Raw genomic sequence first — 18,203 nt, forward strand, 5'->3', positions numbered from 1 at the left:
TAGCTGAGCCCCCTTGCTGAGATGCACACACCCGTCTACTAATCTTCACCAATTTCTCACACTACTTCCCTCAACTCAACATCATGCATAATATACATTCAGACACACACATGCACACACACACACACACACACACACACACACACACACACACACACACACACACACACACACACACACTCCTGCACCACATAATAAAACAGTGACTCCTCCACCCACCCTGCGGTACAACACAAAGAGCTGACGGTCCTCCCCCCCATCCTTCCACTCCTCTCTAATTGGCTGAGAGCCTTGGATGCTGGCAGTGGCTCGGGCCAATAAGACGTCTCCAAAGTGATGTCATGGAGGCAGCGCTGAGGCTGTTGCTGTTGCCCGGCGCCTGTATCCGTGCAGCCAGACGGGGGTAACCGTAGTCACCGGTCCATCAACAGCAGCAGAGAGAAAGGGACAGAGGGGGTAAGTCTGCATTACAAAAACACACATACCTGCATTACATTTATGCTCTGTTGTGTTTTATTGCAAGACTGAAGGCACCTCGTTGTGTGTGTTTGTGACTGTGTGTATATGAAGGGCGTAAAGGGGCGAGGGTGATGATGCACTGCACCTGCTGAAGGAGGCAAAGGGAGAGAACTCGGTGTACCCGCAAACTGTATATAACGGGTGTCATTTATTATTGATCCTCCATATGTGCAGACACAGCTTTGTGTCTGCTTTTGGAAAGGGGAGAGAGAAATATATAAGAAGAGGGAATTTAGTTTCTATGTGATTTCGTGCTGTGCATTGTGCAGGTCTTACAAAAGATGGGGAGACAACAATTTATAAAAGCAATCTCTGTAAAACCAACCATCCAACCCAAATCAAATTGGCTCATAAAAATGCCAGATATAGCTGGGTGTTAACACATGTTGGTATTGTCTTGATACAAATGGTATGCTGTATTGAATGTATGGTGTGAAGTTGAAGTCTGTTTAACTGCTCCTCCTATAAGAAATGTATTATTAGACTCTTATTAGAAATGATCATAGGTGCCATAAGATGATGTTCAGGATTCATGCAAATATATGAAAGTGTATACAGGTACATCAAGGACTGTACCCATGGAAACAGTCAATCGTGAAAAAAAAACTCTTATCAGGGTTAATCTGGAACAGTAAAAGTATCAATGTGCTGAAAATTTGAAGAGAATAAATTGATATATTTTCAGAATTATTTTCAAGTAAAAAATATAATTACCGCAAGCTTGATAATATGTCGAAGTTTAAGTCCCTTTTACAAAATGTGTTATTTTTCTGGAAACAATGCTAAAATAGTTTTGTTTTTAAAGAGATTTCATTTATTGACCACAACCATATGATATACAGCAAGGTAATTTGTGAGCTAACGAGGTACTGGTTGGCAGATGTTGGCCTTTTGACCAAGCCAGGCTAGCTGTTTCCCCTTATTTCCAGTCTATGTGCTAAGCTAACCTGAGATAAGATAAGCTAACTGACTGCTTGATATAGCTTCATATTAAGCATGAAGCCACAAGATATGTATCACTATTCTCATCTAACAATATGTACACCTGACAGTTCACCAAAATTGAACTCCTTGCAAAAACGAATCGGCATATGTCTGCTGCTTCCAGCTTTTATTTTTGCCCATTTTGCTCGCAGTGTGATGGATGTGAGTCGAACATGTATATTTGCAAATGTGTCACAGCCACCTAAGAGAAATGCAATTATTTCCTGTTCTCATAAACTGTAGATATTATTATATATTAGACCAAATTGCAGAGAAAGAGAAATATTACCTTCAGAAGGTGGTGATCTTTTGGGATGAAAATTCCATGATTATCACAAGATAAATTCAAATCATTTTTGAGCCAAATTTGTCCCAGTGCACCAAGACCAACAAGTTACAAGTTGTTCTCCCTCTGCATTGACACACATGAAATAGAGCACTCCTCCTGCAGGAAACAGAGCATCCATTGATTTGCTGCCTCAGTGGTTTCATTAGATAAGAAGCAGCTGTGTGTGTGCGTGTGCGTGCGTGTGCGTGTGTTGTGTGTGGCAAACATTTATGTTCAGTGTGTCTATACATGCACACGTGGGTGTCCTTGACTTTTAAGTCCCACAGGGACTGTCAGATTGGTCAGGTGAGCATGTGCTCCACACTGAAATTAGACTTCTCTCTGTCTTTGGTTGTCTCATTAGTAATCTTATGTCACTCTCTGAAGCTTCAGGCATGTCACATGCTAAACAACTGCTTAAAATGCAGGCACACACAAACAGACAGACCTGACAGATTACGTTATCTGGGTGGGTAGGTAGCTAGCTAGTTAGCTAAGCTAATGTTCCAAGTTTTAAGCATTTGTTTGAGATGAGAGTTACATGTAAAGATTGATACCAATCCTGCAACGTCTCCTGTAAAGAGGTCTTTCTGATAGGCTTAGAAGTGGGGTCAGCTTTAACGCTGGAGCAAGGATTAGTTTAGCATTATTAGGTTCCAAGGTTCAAACATAGGCTACACCAACTTAAATAAAATGAACATGTTGTATCTTGTTTGTTAATTGTTTTATTGGAAATGGTGTGCTATAACTAGCCTACCCCTTGGTGAACTGCAGGAGCTACTTCCTGGCGTATTGTGGATAGTGGATTCTATAAAAGGTGCATATTAACAAGCAGAGATATTGCACAGATTGCAAAAACTGTTGTTCATAATTGTTACGGTTTGTGACTAAAGTAGCACATAATGAAGATTGTCCAACAATTCCTTTAACCCAGCCATGGTCTTGATAGCCAAGTTAACACAGGCTACTCACCTTCTAGCAACATGAATGCTGTCGACATTTTACCTTTAAGTTTCATTTTTGCCATTACATTTTCTTTAGCCCAACAACATTTTATTTAAGATGAAATATTCCTATATGTTGGACAACAAGGCTAACACAGACAAAGTGTATTTCCTGCTTGTATTGCATTCTGCCTTCCACTGCACCAGCGTGTACTCCTCTCTAAGTGGGTCCTAGCTCAGATGATGATCTATGTAAAACCTTATCTTTGAAGGGGAAAGTAGTTGAAAATATTTCTGGTAGACAGATGATACATTTAATTGGGCCCACATCAGGAACCATTGGGATGTCTAACCCTGTGGTGGAAATATGTTCAAACTGCTGTATCTATTATTACTCCTCAGCCTGTTTGCTTTAACACCTGATTCTGGAGGGTGTCCACATGATGAGTGCGCTTATGATACTGAACACCAGAATTGAAAAGCTAATCTTAATGAGTGTGTGCACTCAGCTGTGAAAAGGTCCTCATTGTAGGCTCTGCTGGATTCTCACATAATAATATGATCCAATTAGCAGACAACAGATATTCAAGTGTAATGTGTCATTCAGTTTGACTCGATATCTGTTTGAATTCATTCAATTGAGGGACTCTTGAATGAAAATTAATGAGTGTGGTTTGAAATGACTAACAGGCCACCGTCACAGAGGCACATCTGCTCTCATTACAACACTCAGGATTACATTTTCAGCAGGTGTTGAAACAGGCTGATGTCATGGTTGATGTTGCGCTTGTTATTAATATTTTCCTCCTGCTTTTTTTAATGACTGATGTTTCTTCCACTTGTGTCCCAGCTGTGACTCACTGCAACACCAAGAGCCAGGAATAAGGTGTGTGTCCATACATGCAGGATTTTGTGCCATCACAAGTAGTTATGTAACCCATCATGGTCTGATCTGTGAAAGTGTAAACTTAAATCCGAAAATGCACTTTTTCAGACAGTGGGACCCTACAACTAAATAAAAAAATGTGGTTGCTATTGATGGCAGTGTGGCCATTTAAATGGGCCACCACAGTACACCGTGACAATTTTCATTAACCTTTATGCCTTGTTTCAAATTGTGCATAAAAGAAACATGGGTTTGGAACACTCAAAAGTACACCAAAAAATTCAAATTCACACTTAGTAGGTGTGTTTATAAAACTAAACTGCAACAATTGTAATGTCAACTTTTGCGACCTTAGCTAACAATTTATGAAGCACATTAAAGATCAAATGCAAAGCTTCCAAATATGCTACATTTTTATAGAAATATTGTTTTTAAGACTGCCTGTATTTAAAAAAAATTTAAATCGAGATAATACACCCGAAAAAAAAGCTTTTTATTGATACAAAACTTGACCCAAAGCCGTCTGAATTTCTGACATGACCTTCCCAGCAGCCTCCGCGCGCGTGACGTCATACATGCCAAACAGTCTCTGGACCAAACATCCCGACTCGGCAGTCTCGGTCAAGTTTTTCGACAAGAAAACTGAATTAACATGGGTTATTGTTGTGCTTTTTGTTGTACGAACGGTGCGGGATCTGGGAGAGTTTTTCATGTATTTCCCAAAGACCAAATCATCTGCAAAAAATGGATTTTGTTAGTGAATCGTGTTGGCTGGCAACCGACAAAATGGAGCAGGTTGTGTTCTGACCACTTCACGTGTGATGCATACGAGGTTGATCCTGCTATCATGAAGTCTGTTGGTGGAGAAGCATTAATAGTATGTCGGAGGCTGAAACCCAGAGCCGTCCCCTCCATATTTCAGCACAAGAAACCACTGAAAGAACGAAAGAGCCGGGCGATGCAGAAACGACAAAGAATTGAGGTAAACAACTTTTGATTAGATTTCAAAGCGCACGGAGCACAGCAGATAACGCAGATAACGGAATTGCAGTTTTATTAAGTTGTATTGCTTATAGAGGTGGGCACCGTTAGATGATGTGTCTTTACGATCATAAACAATGTGTTGGATGTGGAGCTAGGATAAGTAATAAGGGAACCGTAGTTGTGGCAGCACTTGTTTTCTCGGCTTGTAGGCATGGTCTGGCAGTTTCCACATCTACACCAATTCTCAGCACCCTCGGCCTCTTCCTCAGATGGCGAACTTGAATCATCGCCATCAGCACTTTCATCGGTGATATCAGGTGACGTTTCCTTGTATTTCCTCTTCGACATCAGAGGCTCGTAGAGATAGGGTTGGATGTCGACAACATACTCCAGATATTGGGTGGCCTCCGACTCAGAATCAGACATGATAAGCCGGGTGGAAATATGTTAGGCATTGAACAAATTCCCATCCACCTCGTCCTTGTGAGGTGAGTCCGCCTGGAATTTATTTGTCTAAACCTCTCTAAAAAGGTCAAATTTCACTTGTTTTGCATCAATCTTGATACAGGGTACTTATTATATGTTATAGTTTGGATTCCTAAAGCTTTTAGTCTATAGTCTACTCAGAATCAGACATGATAGACGAAACTAGTTGTACTATCGACGGAAGCCGCTGTGATTGATAAGCCAGGTGGAAATATGTTTGGCACATCTGACGTCACGCGCCGCCATCTTGCGGAGGAGCGGCGGAGAAAATAAATCGTCGGACTTGGTGTTGGGGGTTGAACAAAATTAATATTGCGCATTGCCAGACTCATATTATCTCCGATTTTAATACTGCAATATCTTAGATAGTGTTGTAGCTATATGATTTCGATTGTACTGGCAATTATACAAAAAGCTTTGCATTTGATCTTTAAGCATGTGGTATGTCACTCAAGCTGCTGTTTAATCACATTTTCTACATGATCAAACAAATGTTTAGGATAGAACGGCACTCTGTATGCCATCTTGGCACCTCTTCTTCTGTAACAGTTTATTGGCAGCTGATAACACATTACAGTAGTGCTAGTAAATGCACATTATTTCGGATTATCACAAAATGTGGATGAAAACTGAAGTAGAAGACATATTTTAGTATTTACAGTAACATTTTGAAATATACAATATTTGCATTTGCATAGATTCTGAATTGTTCAATGCGTGAGAAGGGACGTGTTTTTAAATGTTTGTTAAAAAAAACCTGAATATATTCACATGTCTTGATGGGATCTTTATGTTCTTTCAGAGTTGAATTTTGGGAAGCAAAATAAATGACTGATATAAGATTGGACATAGCATTCCTGATCACTGGTGTGTTGAGGGTAGACAAGAATGCAATTTTTCACTGAATGAGATTTTAAAGTGCCTTTGTTGCCCCTTTCACACCAACGTGGTTCCCGTTCTAGCTCCGTGCTAGTGCTCTTCTGGTTCGGAACCGGTTTTTCTTTTCAGCCCCCGTTTTGTTCACACCGCCCAGAGTTTTGGTGCTGCCGCTGCTGCGTCATGACGTCACCGTTTACGTAGCTGATTTTCTCCCCAGCGGCGCCGCTCACAACAACAACGGGGGACGGCGTCGGGTCGATGATCGTGTTACTTTTAATCATACGAAGCCAGATTAAATTAAATAACGACTTCTCCAACCTTACACTTTTCTCCAGAGTGCCGTGGTTCATTGTTTATTAATGTGTTTCACCGGCATTTACCGACCGCTGCAGTGCTGCTCTTCCACGGGAGTTTATTCTCCCGTTAGCTCCAGGTTAGCTCACACGGCAGCGGCTGCTGTAAAGTATTCACTGTCTGACTCACACAAGCAGCTGATACATATCCCCAGTTCCCCTTAAGTGAATGTGTGTCAGTCTGAATTTACGCTGTTTGGCATCACAACGCTGTTATGAAAGTTTCTCTGGTATAAACCGTACACCCCAGCACGTGCATTCCGCTCTGCATCAGCCAAACGACTCGCTGCACCCTCGCTGCGAAGGGGACCCAAGTTCCCATCAGCAAAAACACGTGGGTTTGCTATCCTGGCTCCAAAATGGTGGAATGAGCTCCCCATTGACATCAGGACAGCAGATAGCTTACACACCTTCCGGCGCAGACTGAAAACTCATCTCTTTCGACTTCACTTTGAGCGATAGAACTATTAACAAAGCACTTATATACTAATAAAGGGCTGGCTTATCTAAAGCCAGTTGAGTAGCACTTGAAATGTTTTTGCTCTATGAAGCCTGATGTACTTATATGATTCTGTTTTCTTCAAGTTTGTATTTTGTTGGTCGAACGCACTTATTGTAAGTCGCTTTGGATAAAAGCGTCAGCAAAATGCAATGTAATGTAATGTAATGTAATAAAATGGGTGATGTTAACATAGCAACCGAAGCTAAACTGACTATCTTGACTACTTGTTGTTGCTATCCTATTGTGGCATAAGCCGTTTTCTACAGGCACATTTTACCGGCATATTTTTCATTATGATTCTACTTGTGATAGTCGAACATGACAACCAGTGCAGCCCTTGTATTGATTCCATCCGATAGCTGCTATAATACAAAACAAAACGTCTGCCTGCTCTCCACAATTATCAATAACAGCGAACAGATGGAAGTGAGGTACAAATAAACAGTCACACAAAGCCTGGTTAGTGTTGCCTGCAGGGCCGCCTTAATGCACGGGCTGACCTGGGCTGAAGCCCAGGGGCCTACGGAGATCGGGGGCCTATCATGAGCCAAAAAAAAAAAAAATGTTTAAAAAAAAGTTTTTTATTTCGGATGTTTTTTGAAAATTTTAAATAAACAAAGTCTTGGCTTTCAGAATATGAAACTTTTATTTCCAAAATCACACGATAAATACATTTTTGAAGCTTGTAAAGGGAAGAAGACAGCTCTCCCTCGCCACTCTGCTGTTCTGCTGTTCCCCTCCCTCCGCTGAAATTATGAATGTAAGGCGTATAGTAATCATAGATAACATGGCAGGGTCCGTTCCAGTTTGTTTTCATCTGGTTTCAAATAAACAAAGTCTTGGCTTTCAGAATATTAAACTTGTTTCGGCAAATTCAGATGATAAATACAACTTTGAAGCTTGTAACGGCATAATTACAAGCCGAGAACGGAGTAACTTGACGTCACAGCAGGCATAACAACAGCCGGTGTTTCTCGTGAGTGTTTTCCCCGGGAAACAAACACAATACACACAAATGCAAAAATACACAAACACACACACGTATACACACACACACACTCGCTTCCCCCAGACCAGTAATCCAAACGAAAATATCTTTCCTCCGTAGTATTTTGATCATTTGCTCCGCTAATCAATCAGATCGATGGATTCCAGAGATTTTTCTCAAAAATGATGACTCCGTAACAGTCAGTGGGCACCACTTCACAGCGAATCAGAATGAGAATATGTTTCACATGTGACTTATTCAAATTGCGAGTGATTGAGTGACAGATGAAGGTTGTTTAGGAGAACAAGTTTGAGAGTGGCGCTCGGAAAAGGAAATTGTTGAGGGAAAAGGAGTTTCAAGACAAGCAGCTATTACAAAAAATGCCGAAGCTTACAGGTTATTTTAAACTTGTAGGCCAGGATGAGGAGGAAGGACAGATGAGTTATGTACCGAGCGGCAGCGGTGCCGGCCGCGGGGCCTCGGAGTAGGCCGTCTGGTTCTGATAGTGATGGAGTAGCGGGAGAGGAAAAACAGACAGGAGGGATGTTGGAGGAGATGGAGAGGACGACGAGGACTTGCTACGTGGAGGGGAGCCAACGGCAACGGGACAAATACATGAGGGAGGCCCGATACGTCACTCATCTGGAGGAGAGGACCAGGCGCGTGTAGAGCAGAGTGGAGAAGTGCGATCACAGAGCCTGCCGAGGCTATAAATGACTTTGATTTGTTGTTTAAATAGGGGGCCTACAAAACCATCAGCCCCAGGGCCTGATGGCAGGATAAGGCGGGCTTGGTTGCCTGACTTTATAAAGTGTGTTTTTTTTAGAAGTGTGTGGTTGCGTTCTAGTCACTTTGCTCAGCGCTACTGCTTGTTACAACTTTGATTTGCCGTACTCGCCATAAACTGTTAGCTCAGGTTAATCTCGCCCCCCTCCGATGTAAACGTGACGTATGCGGTTCTTGCTTCTAGACTGACCATTGTTTGGTGCTCAGAGCCGGCTCCGCTGCGGTGTGAACAGGAAAAACTGGTGCTTATCAGGCTCTAGCTCCGAACCGGCCCTGGAACCGCATTGGTCTGAAAGGGGCATGTGTCGACCTTTCTTGTTTTGATCTTTTGGAGGGATTGTTTTTTTTTTGTTCACATGAAGAAATCATAGATATCTGATGAGGACCCCAGAAAAAAAGCCCTATGATATTGTGTTTGATAATATTTTGTATATGATTAGTTCAAATTTACTTCCCTGCTTTAATGTCCCCAGTATGTCATGGTATTCAAACTTGGCAACATGACCCTCTGATGTTCTCTGATTGGTCGAATGAAACCTTAATGGGAGGTGCTAAAACAAGCGCTATGCAGCTTGCGGTTTGGCACAATCTGTCCTTAGCCACTGATTCTCACATTCATAATGTGACCTTTAATTGCTGCTTTATTCCCCTCTGCCTCTTTGTGTCCCTCTCTGGCAGACTGAGCAGGATCTTCAGCATCACTGGAGAGTTACATACACAGCGAGAAGATGACTCTGGCAGGTAAATGCAGCCTCAGCACAAAGTCACTGCTCCCCTTCCCCTTTACTGTATATGCTGCACTATGATTCCATGATTCCATTGTGCGACGTTTATTATCTGAACCATGTATCTTGTCAGTGTTGTGACAGTGATGATAACATAATAAGAATGACGTGTCACTGTCATTGAAAAGGAGAATTGCACCATCATTCAGTTAGCCAACACAATGTCAAGCCTAACAAAGTGTGTGTGTGTGTGTGTGTGTGTGTGTGTGTGTGTGTGTGTGTGTGTGTGTGTGTGTGTGTGTGTGTGTGTGTGTGTGTGTGTGTGTGTGTGTGTGTGTGTGTGTGTGTGTGTGTGTGTGTGTGTGTGTGTGTGTGGTGTGTGTGTGTGTGTGTGTGTGTGTGTGTGTGTGTGTGTGTGTGCAGCCTACAAAGAGAAGGTCAAAGAGCTCCCCCTGGTGTCTCTGTTCTGTGCCTGCCTCAACCCGCAGACTGCAGACAAACCTACATACAAGGCAGAAGGTAAAGAGAAGTCACTCTTGCACGAATGGAGGCACTAGTCATTTTTGTAAAAGAACAAACTATAATTCCCACGCAGAACCATGTAGAGTGGAAGGATGGATCACCACAAACCACACAATGTACAACAAATCACATTGATGGTGTGTAACAGTGTTATTCTATCTTATTATTATTATATTATCTAAACATGGCCAAAACCCAACACCACAGATGCGGTGGACCTGGGCTGGCGCGTCATCAAAGACGTGGAGGTGATTGAGCTGAACAAGAGGACATCTGGCCAGGCCTTCGAGGTCATCCTCAAGCCCCCATCCTTTGACGGAGTGCCAGAGCTCAACACCTCCATGCCACAGCGCAGAGACCCGTCTCTGGAGGAGATCCAGAAGAAACTGGAGGCTGCCGAGGAGAGGCGAAAGGTGAGGGGAGTTGAGAAGAGGTGGGGTTGGGTGTTTGTATCATCCAACTGGACAGATCCTAACCCTAACCCTAAGCTATTTGTAGCTCTTTCAAACATTGTCAAACATCTGACAACGCTCTTTGTGGGCAGCTTGATTTATCAACTCGGGAGGAAATAGGGTGGAAATGGATGAAAGGAAAGAAGGAGGGAGTGTTGGAGTTGATGCGAAGGAAGGGAGGAAACACAAGTGGAGGGAAGATGAAAAGGGGGACATGAAAGTACAAGGGCAATCATGAAAGGACACACTCACAAAAGATCATATTCATCAGGCTAAGAGGACAGGGGGAGACGGGGGAGGAGGGGAGAGGGAAATTAGTTGGCACAGAGAATGTGTCCTGCAAAACAAAGCGGTCACACACACACCTGCAACATCACACATTTCCGTTTATAATCATCTGTTTATTAGCTGCATTAAAGGCCCTGGAAATGTATATTCTCAGCCTCTTATCAGCTTCTGACTGTAAGTAATGGAGTTCAATATAAAAACACCATATTCTGCCAAGATAAACAGTTTTGGTTCTTTTATTGGACATTTCAGTTTTTCTTTTTTACAACGCACTATTTTGCAAGGTTTGTCACAGTGGACAGGGCTTAGTTTGAAAAAGGTGATGTAACTTATTTACACTTACACAATCCTGAGGATGCAGACGAACTGTGTTTTTAAGTGCTAACTGTTTAGGTTACCTACAAAATAAACATTTGTCAATCAATTACGCTCTCTGTGTTACCAAGTTGATGAATTGAAGTAAAAGGGGGGCAAGTTTAACAACATGCAATTTTAAAGGAACCTTGCTGTTTAAAATGCATATACAGTCAGCAATAATGTAAATTACTTTTTTGTTTGTAAGACTAACTTTAGAGCAATCATCTGTGCCACTCAAAGAAGAAGCACTTTTAGGGTTAGGATATCTGTTAAATATCTGCATCTGCAGTTAAAGTTGATTTACCATCTGTGCTCTCTATCTCCCTCTAGTGCCAGGAGGCTGAGCTGCTGAAGCACCTGGCGGAGAAGAGAGAGCACGAGCGCGGGGTGATCCAGAAGGCCTTCGAGGAGAACAACAACTTCATCAAGAACGTCAAGGAGAAGCTGGAGCAGAAGATGGAGGCCAACAAGGAGAACAGGGAGGCCCTGCTGGCCGCCATGCTGGAGAGGCTGCAGGAGAAGGTACGATCATTTACAACCATTGTTGGATGGTATTAATAGTCATGAACGGTTTTGGTGTTCCATATTTCTTTTTCTCATGCAACTAAACAGATGATTAATTTATGGACTTTTGTACTCAGTATTTGTTGTAATCAGTCAGGACCTAGCACAGCAGAGATATGGAAGAAATGAATCATAGACACAGACGGATCAAGTTTTTCAATATTTTCTTTCCTGGAAACTCTTGCTGTTTGGTTAGTGTTTTCAGCTAAATGGTATCCAGTAACCCAGTCCTCATTCTAGGGAGTTCAACTTGTGTGATCTCCCATCTTGGAATCCAACATTATGATGAAGTCATTTTCAGTGGAGAAAGTCAAATGTTTCATGCTAGGCCCAAACTTGATCTATTGTGCACTGTCATTTGGGTATTATTAAAGGAAAGGCTCCATTATTTGAGAAATATGCTTATTATCACCCTATAAAACAGTTAGATGACAGTGGTACAATCTTCGCTTTTAACTATCTTCTAAGAAAGTGAAAACATTTATTTCCCAATATGTCGAAACTGTTTTTGTTTTATGTTGTTTTATGTTTCATGTAGAACCTAATTGCTGCAGGTCTCCCTTGAAAAAGAGATCTATGATCTCAAGGGACAATCTGGATAAATAAAGGTTTGAAATGAAAGGAAATGTTCCTTTAAAAATAATGTCACAGCCTAAAAACGAAAAGTTAGATGAGAAGATTGATACTACCCAAAGCTAGAGCTCTGAGACAATTAGCCTAGCTTAGCATACAAACTGGACAGAGGAAACAGGTAGTGAACTGTCTCTTAAATAAATAAAAAATATTTCCTTTTTACATATCTAAATCGGACTACCTAACAATTTGCATTTTGTTAATATAATACATAATTCATTCAGAAATAGCAATGTAAAAACAACAATTTATGATCTTTATGCTAAGCTAGGGTAAAAGACTCCTTACTCTCGGTCCATAATTGTAGCCTATATTTGTACACCAGCATCACCAAGCAAACTTAGCTTAGCATAAAGACTGAAAACAGGCGAAGATTGATACTACTCAAGGCCAGAGCAGTGAGACAATTAGCCAAGCTTAGCTGAACAACTTGACCTTTTTACATCTCTTAATCTGTGTTTATTTACAGAGACATAAATGTAAAAACAACAATGAACCATCTTTATGCTAAGCTAAGGTAATGGTCCATACTTGTCACCAATATTTGACCACCAGCAGCAGGAAGCTAACCTAGCTTAGCATGGAAACAGACTGGAAATAGGGAAAACTGCAAGGTTGGCTCTGTCCAGAGCTTCAACTCAAAAATCCACATATTCGCAACTCTAAAGATTTGTTCTCAAATACATTTCTTTTCATTTTGAGACCTGATATTGGAGGTTTTTTTGTGTGCAAATGAGGCGTATCTTAGACTGGGTTTTCATTTCTATTTTAATGTTCCACACAAGCTTGATCAGTAATGATGAATATTATATAAGGCGGAAAATAGTTGTTAGTTCTCCCCAGTCTAAGTAATTCCCCTGTTCAAAGTTTTATGAACAGTCGTTCCTGCCTCATTAATGCTAATGTATTCATGCATGCTATTGACTCTGATGTTGCAATGTCTCTGTGTTTGTCTGACAGGACAAACACGCAGAGGAAGTGAGGAAGAACAAGGAGATGAAGGAGGAAGCCTGCCGATAGATGAGTGGAGAAGACAATGAAAGGAAAAAGAGCGGGAGTTTTACGTGTTGGTAAAAAAAACAAGGGAATCAAAACAGTGTAGGAAAGAAAGAAACCCAAAAGCAACCCGAACAAAGGGGATAGCTTTTTCATATTTGATGTATGCTCTAACGATTCTGAACAAGCTGTACAAAGTTTAGCCGATGCTTGATGTTGAAATCCAAAAAAAAATCTTTTTTCTAAATGAAAGTGGGTAGGGGGGTTGGGTTGCATCGAAATCACATTTTAAAAGAGGGGCAACAATGGCTGTTTGGTGAAGAATAAAAGCTGCATCAAGATAGGAGGAGGTAACAATTTGAATGATACCTTTCATTTCTGCAGGAAAGGACAACTGCCTGCATATTTTAGCATCGTTAGCCGAGCTGTTTCGCCTGATGATGCTTTGATGATGCTGACAATTTTGCAGAAACACGGCCAACACCATTGATGTCCAATCAGACTATTACTATGGAAAAGGGAGTTGTAATCTAAATTGTTACCAAGTAAAACATGATGTGCTATAAAGAAATGGACACACAGATGTAGGTCATTCACAACCAGTGAGAAAAAACGTACCCGTCAGTACACACAACCCTAACCCTTCTGCTGTCTCTGAAATAAAAATAAAATTTGATTTCCCTTGGTCTGCCATGCTAATTCTTCACTGCACAATTTTTGGGATTGCTGTCTGGGGACGTCTCAGACCTCAGTAAATCTCACGACTTGATTTATGATTATGAAATGAGGAATCGGGCTTTCGTTTCTTTCCGCAGCGCGAAGGGGGAATAAAAGGAAAAAAAAAACTTGGAAACAGAGGGAGTCCTGCTGTATTGTCAGGCTCTTTGTGAAACTAACGGTAGTGTAGTTGTAGATCAGTGACTTGCATTTGACTGTTAGATTTAGAGCACTGATTGCACTTTTAATTTCATTAAGCACAACTCAAAAGCACACATGAAGGACAGCAGGAATATACAGTATAAACAACAATAACATCGTAAAGAGTAATGAGTCACAGCAGTTCAGAATTTGGACAAATTTGATTTTGAAAAGATGAATTTGGGGGGGGGGGGGGGTTCTGGCTTACAGCGCTCTCCCTTTGCTTTGACATGTGTCAATATGCTCTGATTGTCAGTTTATGATTTCCAAAGGTAAAGTAAACAGAAAGATGAAACTTGCTCGAGTTATTGAGTCATACTGACTTGATTGAAATGTCTAAAATGTTTGCACTGTAGCTGGGGAGTGGTAACATGGGGTTTGTACTTGCTGTAACTGTGTGTCGCTGTTTATCTTCGAGGCTGGATTGATTGTATTTATTTGGCATGGTCAGTAAAAACGGCTTGACTGAACTCACACATTGTTTCTCATCATTCGTGGATTGATATCATATGTGGATGTTTTGCATGCAAATAAACACACACTGACCACATGTTACTGGGTTTTCTTTGCCCTGGGTCTTGCCTCTCAGGTTACGTACAGGCATTTTTTGCTAGAGGTTGTTGGGGCAATTTTTCCAAGCCAATATATTATGATAAATAAGAATTCAATCTATATTTTGAAATTACATTTTATAACAAAATATGAATTAAAGTCAAAGGTTAGATAATAAACTACAGTTCTAATTTGAATAAAGACGCTAGATAATACTTTTAGTATCTATAAAGGAAAAAACAAACGATTTTAAGTAGACTGTATACACTGGTTCTCTTTTTTCAAATGTACTGTCTTTGCTTAATTGGTCGAATCCATAAAACAAGAGGAAAAAAAGTGTCTTCCAATTTCCTTTTTTTTGTGATTTCCTACCTATTTAGGGTTAAAAAAACCTCTTGCAATTTAGACTTTTTTTATTTTATTTTATTCTAAAATGTTACAGTATGTCCACTGTAGAGGACGTCGGGACCATATTAGTTTGAAAAGACTGCCAAAATGAACAGATAGACTATGTAACGCATTATGGTTATAGAGTGATATTAATACAATAATACATTCACCTTTATTTAAAACATGAATAAGTAATTGATCTGAACATTGCTGTTTATTTGGTCAATACAAAGCTAGCTTGTTTTTTGGTGAATCTTTCCAGATCTTCAAAGACTTTGTAGTCGATGTAGTGGGAAAGTACCTAATTGACTCCAGTCAGCACGGGCTGTAGGGTCATCTTGAGTAGTTTTATGGATGTGGTCTCCATTTGACCATGCTCATAGAAACAAAGCTTGCATTCCTGAGGCAATTCTCATTTTTCATGGCTCCACTTAAAATAAAAACAACAATAAGACATAGGTAATGTGACGACATTACCTATTGACGCAGCAACCACTGTAAGTTATATTCTTGTTTAATTAGACTTCTCTGTTTCATTTATTCGACTCTGTATAAATTGTTATTGTAGCGTAAACGGCTAAATCGCGTTTGAGATATTTTAAATCTCAGATCTGCTCAGGCGAAACCTGCTTTACAGGTCTCAGCACTCAAGCCTGCATTAATATAGGCACGGCCAGTCTATTGATAGCGTGAAGTACAACCACGTGACTCAGTCATTTTGTACCTTAAAAAGCATTTAAATACCGCATTTAAAATCTGATGAACTCAGTGTGCATCTGGACCCGGTGACGACATTACCTATTGACGCAGCAACCACTGTAAGTTATATTCTTGTTTAATTAGACTTCTCTGTTTCATTTATTCGACTCTGTATAAATTGTTATTGTAGCGTAAACGGCTAAATCGCGTTTGAGAGATTTTAAATCTCAGATCTGCTCAGGCGAAACCTGCTTTACAGGTCTCAGCACTCAAGCCTGCATTAATATAGGCACGGTCAGTCTATTGTCGCCCATCAGCTGTAGATAGTTAACTAATTAGAGGGCCGTGGCCCTACAGCTGTGAGAACTGAGCAATCAGGCGTCCATTTCGGGTAGCTCTTTCCTGGAGCGTCAGCTTCAGCGTCAGACAGCCGAAGACTGACAAAGACATTGGAGTCCTGCGGGAGTAAGACTGACAAAGACATTGGAGTCCTGCGGGAGTAAGACTGACAAAGACATTGGAGTCCTGCGGGAGTCACGAGGGAGGCAAAGAGGAGGCAAATCCTACTCTGATCGAGCTGGTGTCTTATTTCTCTTTTCTTTAGTTTTCTAGCCCCGCATGCTATAATCATGTGTATTTTCTCTATTCCTGTTCATGTGTCTTCTCGCAATTATCACTGGCCCCGTGTATCTCCTAATCGATATAACCGGCCTGCTCTCGTCTATCCCACGTGCTCCACTGAGATCCAACATCTAGTTTCTGGTGGCCTGTGGAATTGCCAGTCAGCTGTTCCTAAGGCTGACTTCATCTCTGGCTACGCCTCCCTGCAGTCTCTGGATTTCCTTGCTCTCACTGAGACCTGGATTACTCCATCCAACACATCCACCCCAGCAGCTCTCTCCACTGCATATTCCTTCTCCCATACACCCAGACCCACTGGCAGAGGAGGTGGCACTGGTCTCCTGCTCTCTCCCAAATGCAGGGGCGGATCTAGACAAATATTCATGGAGTGGCAAGAGGGTGGCGGGAGATTTTGAGGGGTGGCATCCCCTGACAGAAGTATATGCTGATTTTAAATCGCAATCATATCAATCAATTAGGGGTGTAACGGTACACGTACCCGTACTGAAATTATTCGGTACGGGCCCTTCGGTTCGGTACACGTGTGTACCGAACGAATATAGCGTTAAATGTAAAAAATTGAGAACATGAACAACTTTCTGGAAGTAATCTATATCATAGAGCGACCAAGTCATTTCATTGGACGAGAGGCATACTATGAGAGCTGGTCACAGGGATGCGTTCAATTGTAGTCAGTAATTTGAGGAACTGTCGAAATGGCGAACGCAGATAAAGTTGAGCTGAAAATCCTCCAGCATCATTGAAGTCTCCGGTTTGGGAACATTTTGATTTCGCAGTTACGTACAAGGATGAAGGACAAAGACAAGTGGACCGAACCAAAGCTGTTTGTCGGCATTGTTCAACTAACATTGGTTACGCGGCTGGCAATACATCACACTCATTTGAAAAGGCATCACCCGAATGTGAATATCACCGGTACCAAAAGAAAAAAGACTGAAGTGCAAACCCAACTCCCACTAGCATGTAAGCCTCCACCACTCGCAAAGAGTTCAGACCGAGCCAAAGCTATTACAAACGCCAAATATCCTTATGTTGCCATGTTAGCAAAGCGCTACCTGGCTGTATCTGCTGCCACTGTCGCTAGAGAGGGTGTTCTCCACAGCAGGAGACATTGTTAGTGCCAGCAGATCTGCCTTTTCAGCAAGCAATGTGGACAAGTTCATCTTTCTTTAAACAACATGAAAATACAATGACAAGCAAGTCCTAATGTCAAGCTGGCTGCTTAGGTACAGTACAGTTCAAATACAGATTATTTCAGTTCATCGAAATGCTGCACCTTAATGTTTATTTTACTATATTTTGTATTTATTTGAATACATTAGTCATATTTTAATAATAATTTTTCAAAAATATTTAATGTTTTGTGATATTTTTTTCTGCTGTACCGAAAACGTACCGAACCGAACCGTGACCTAAAAACTGAGGTACGTACCGAACCGAAATGTTTGTGAACCGTTACACCCCTACAATCAATGTTAACTTGGAAAGCCACAATATTAATATTTTAACTCAATCACATAGGTGATATTATTGTGGCACATCAGTAAAGCCTTACAAGGTGGCAGACGTAATTTAATGAATTGTACTCTTAGACCAGCAGGGGTACCAAATCTATGCAGACTGCTGCAATAAGTACATTAATTAACTGTCTCATCGATGTTTGTCTGAATGAATATGATACTATTAACAATCATATTATTCCTATCAGCTGTCAATCACTGTTAATAAATAATAATAATAATAATAGATTTAATTTGTTAGTGTTTTTACAGGTGCTCGAAGACGCTTTACAGATATAGTGAAGAACTGTTATGATTCACATATTC

General features: G+C 41.1%; 1 protein-coding gene across 2 annotated transcripts; it reads left to right on the top strand.

The window, feature by feature from the left end:
• Nucleotides 1–333: 333 nt before the first annotated feature.
• On the top strand, nucleotides 334–14,644 carry stmn4 (stathmin-like 4). Of its 2 annotated transcripts, XM_034228733.1 has the most exons (7): nucleotides 355–456; nucleotides 3,626–3,661; nucleotides 9,318–9,380; nucleotides 9,788–9,883; nucleotides 10,094–10,299; nucleotides 11,314–11,505; nucleotides 13,141–14,644. In XM_034228733.1, the coding sequence occupies exons 3-7, from the start codon at nucleotides 9,368–9,370 to the stop codon at nucleotides 13,198–13,200; spliced, it is 567 nt and encodes a 188-aa protein (XP_034084624.1). In that variant the 5' UTR covers nucleotides 355–456; nucleotides 3,626–3,661; nucleotides 9,318–9,367; the 3' UTR covers nucleotides 13,201–14,644. The 2 variants fall into 2 exon arrangements, with proteins under 2 accessions (XP_034084623.1, XP_034084624.1); XM_034228732.1 differs by lacking the exon at nucleotides 3,626–3,661 and having other exon boundaries at nucleotides 334–456.
• The last annotated feature ends 3,559 nt before the right edge of the window (nucleotides 14,645–18,203 follow it).

The sequence above is a fragment of the Gymnodraco acuticeps genome, unplaced genomic scaffold (genome assembly GCF_902827175.1).
Source record: "Gymnodraco acuticeps unplaced genomic scaffold, fGymAcu1.1, whole genome shotgun sequence".
NCBI classification, from domain to species: Eukaryota; Metazoa; Chordata; class Actinopteri; order Perciformes; family Bathydraconidae; genus Gymnodraco; species Gymnodraco acuticeps.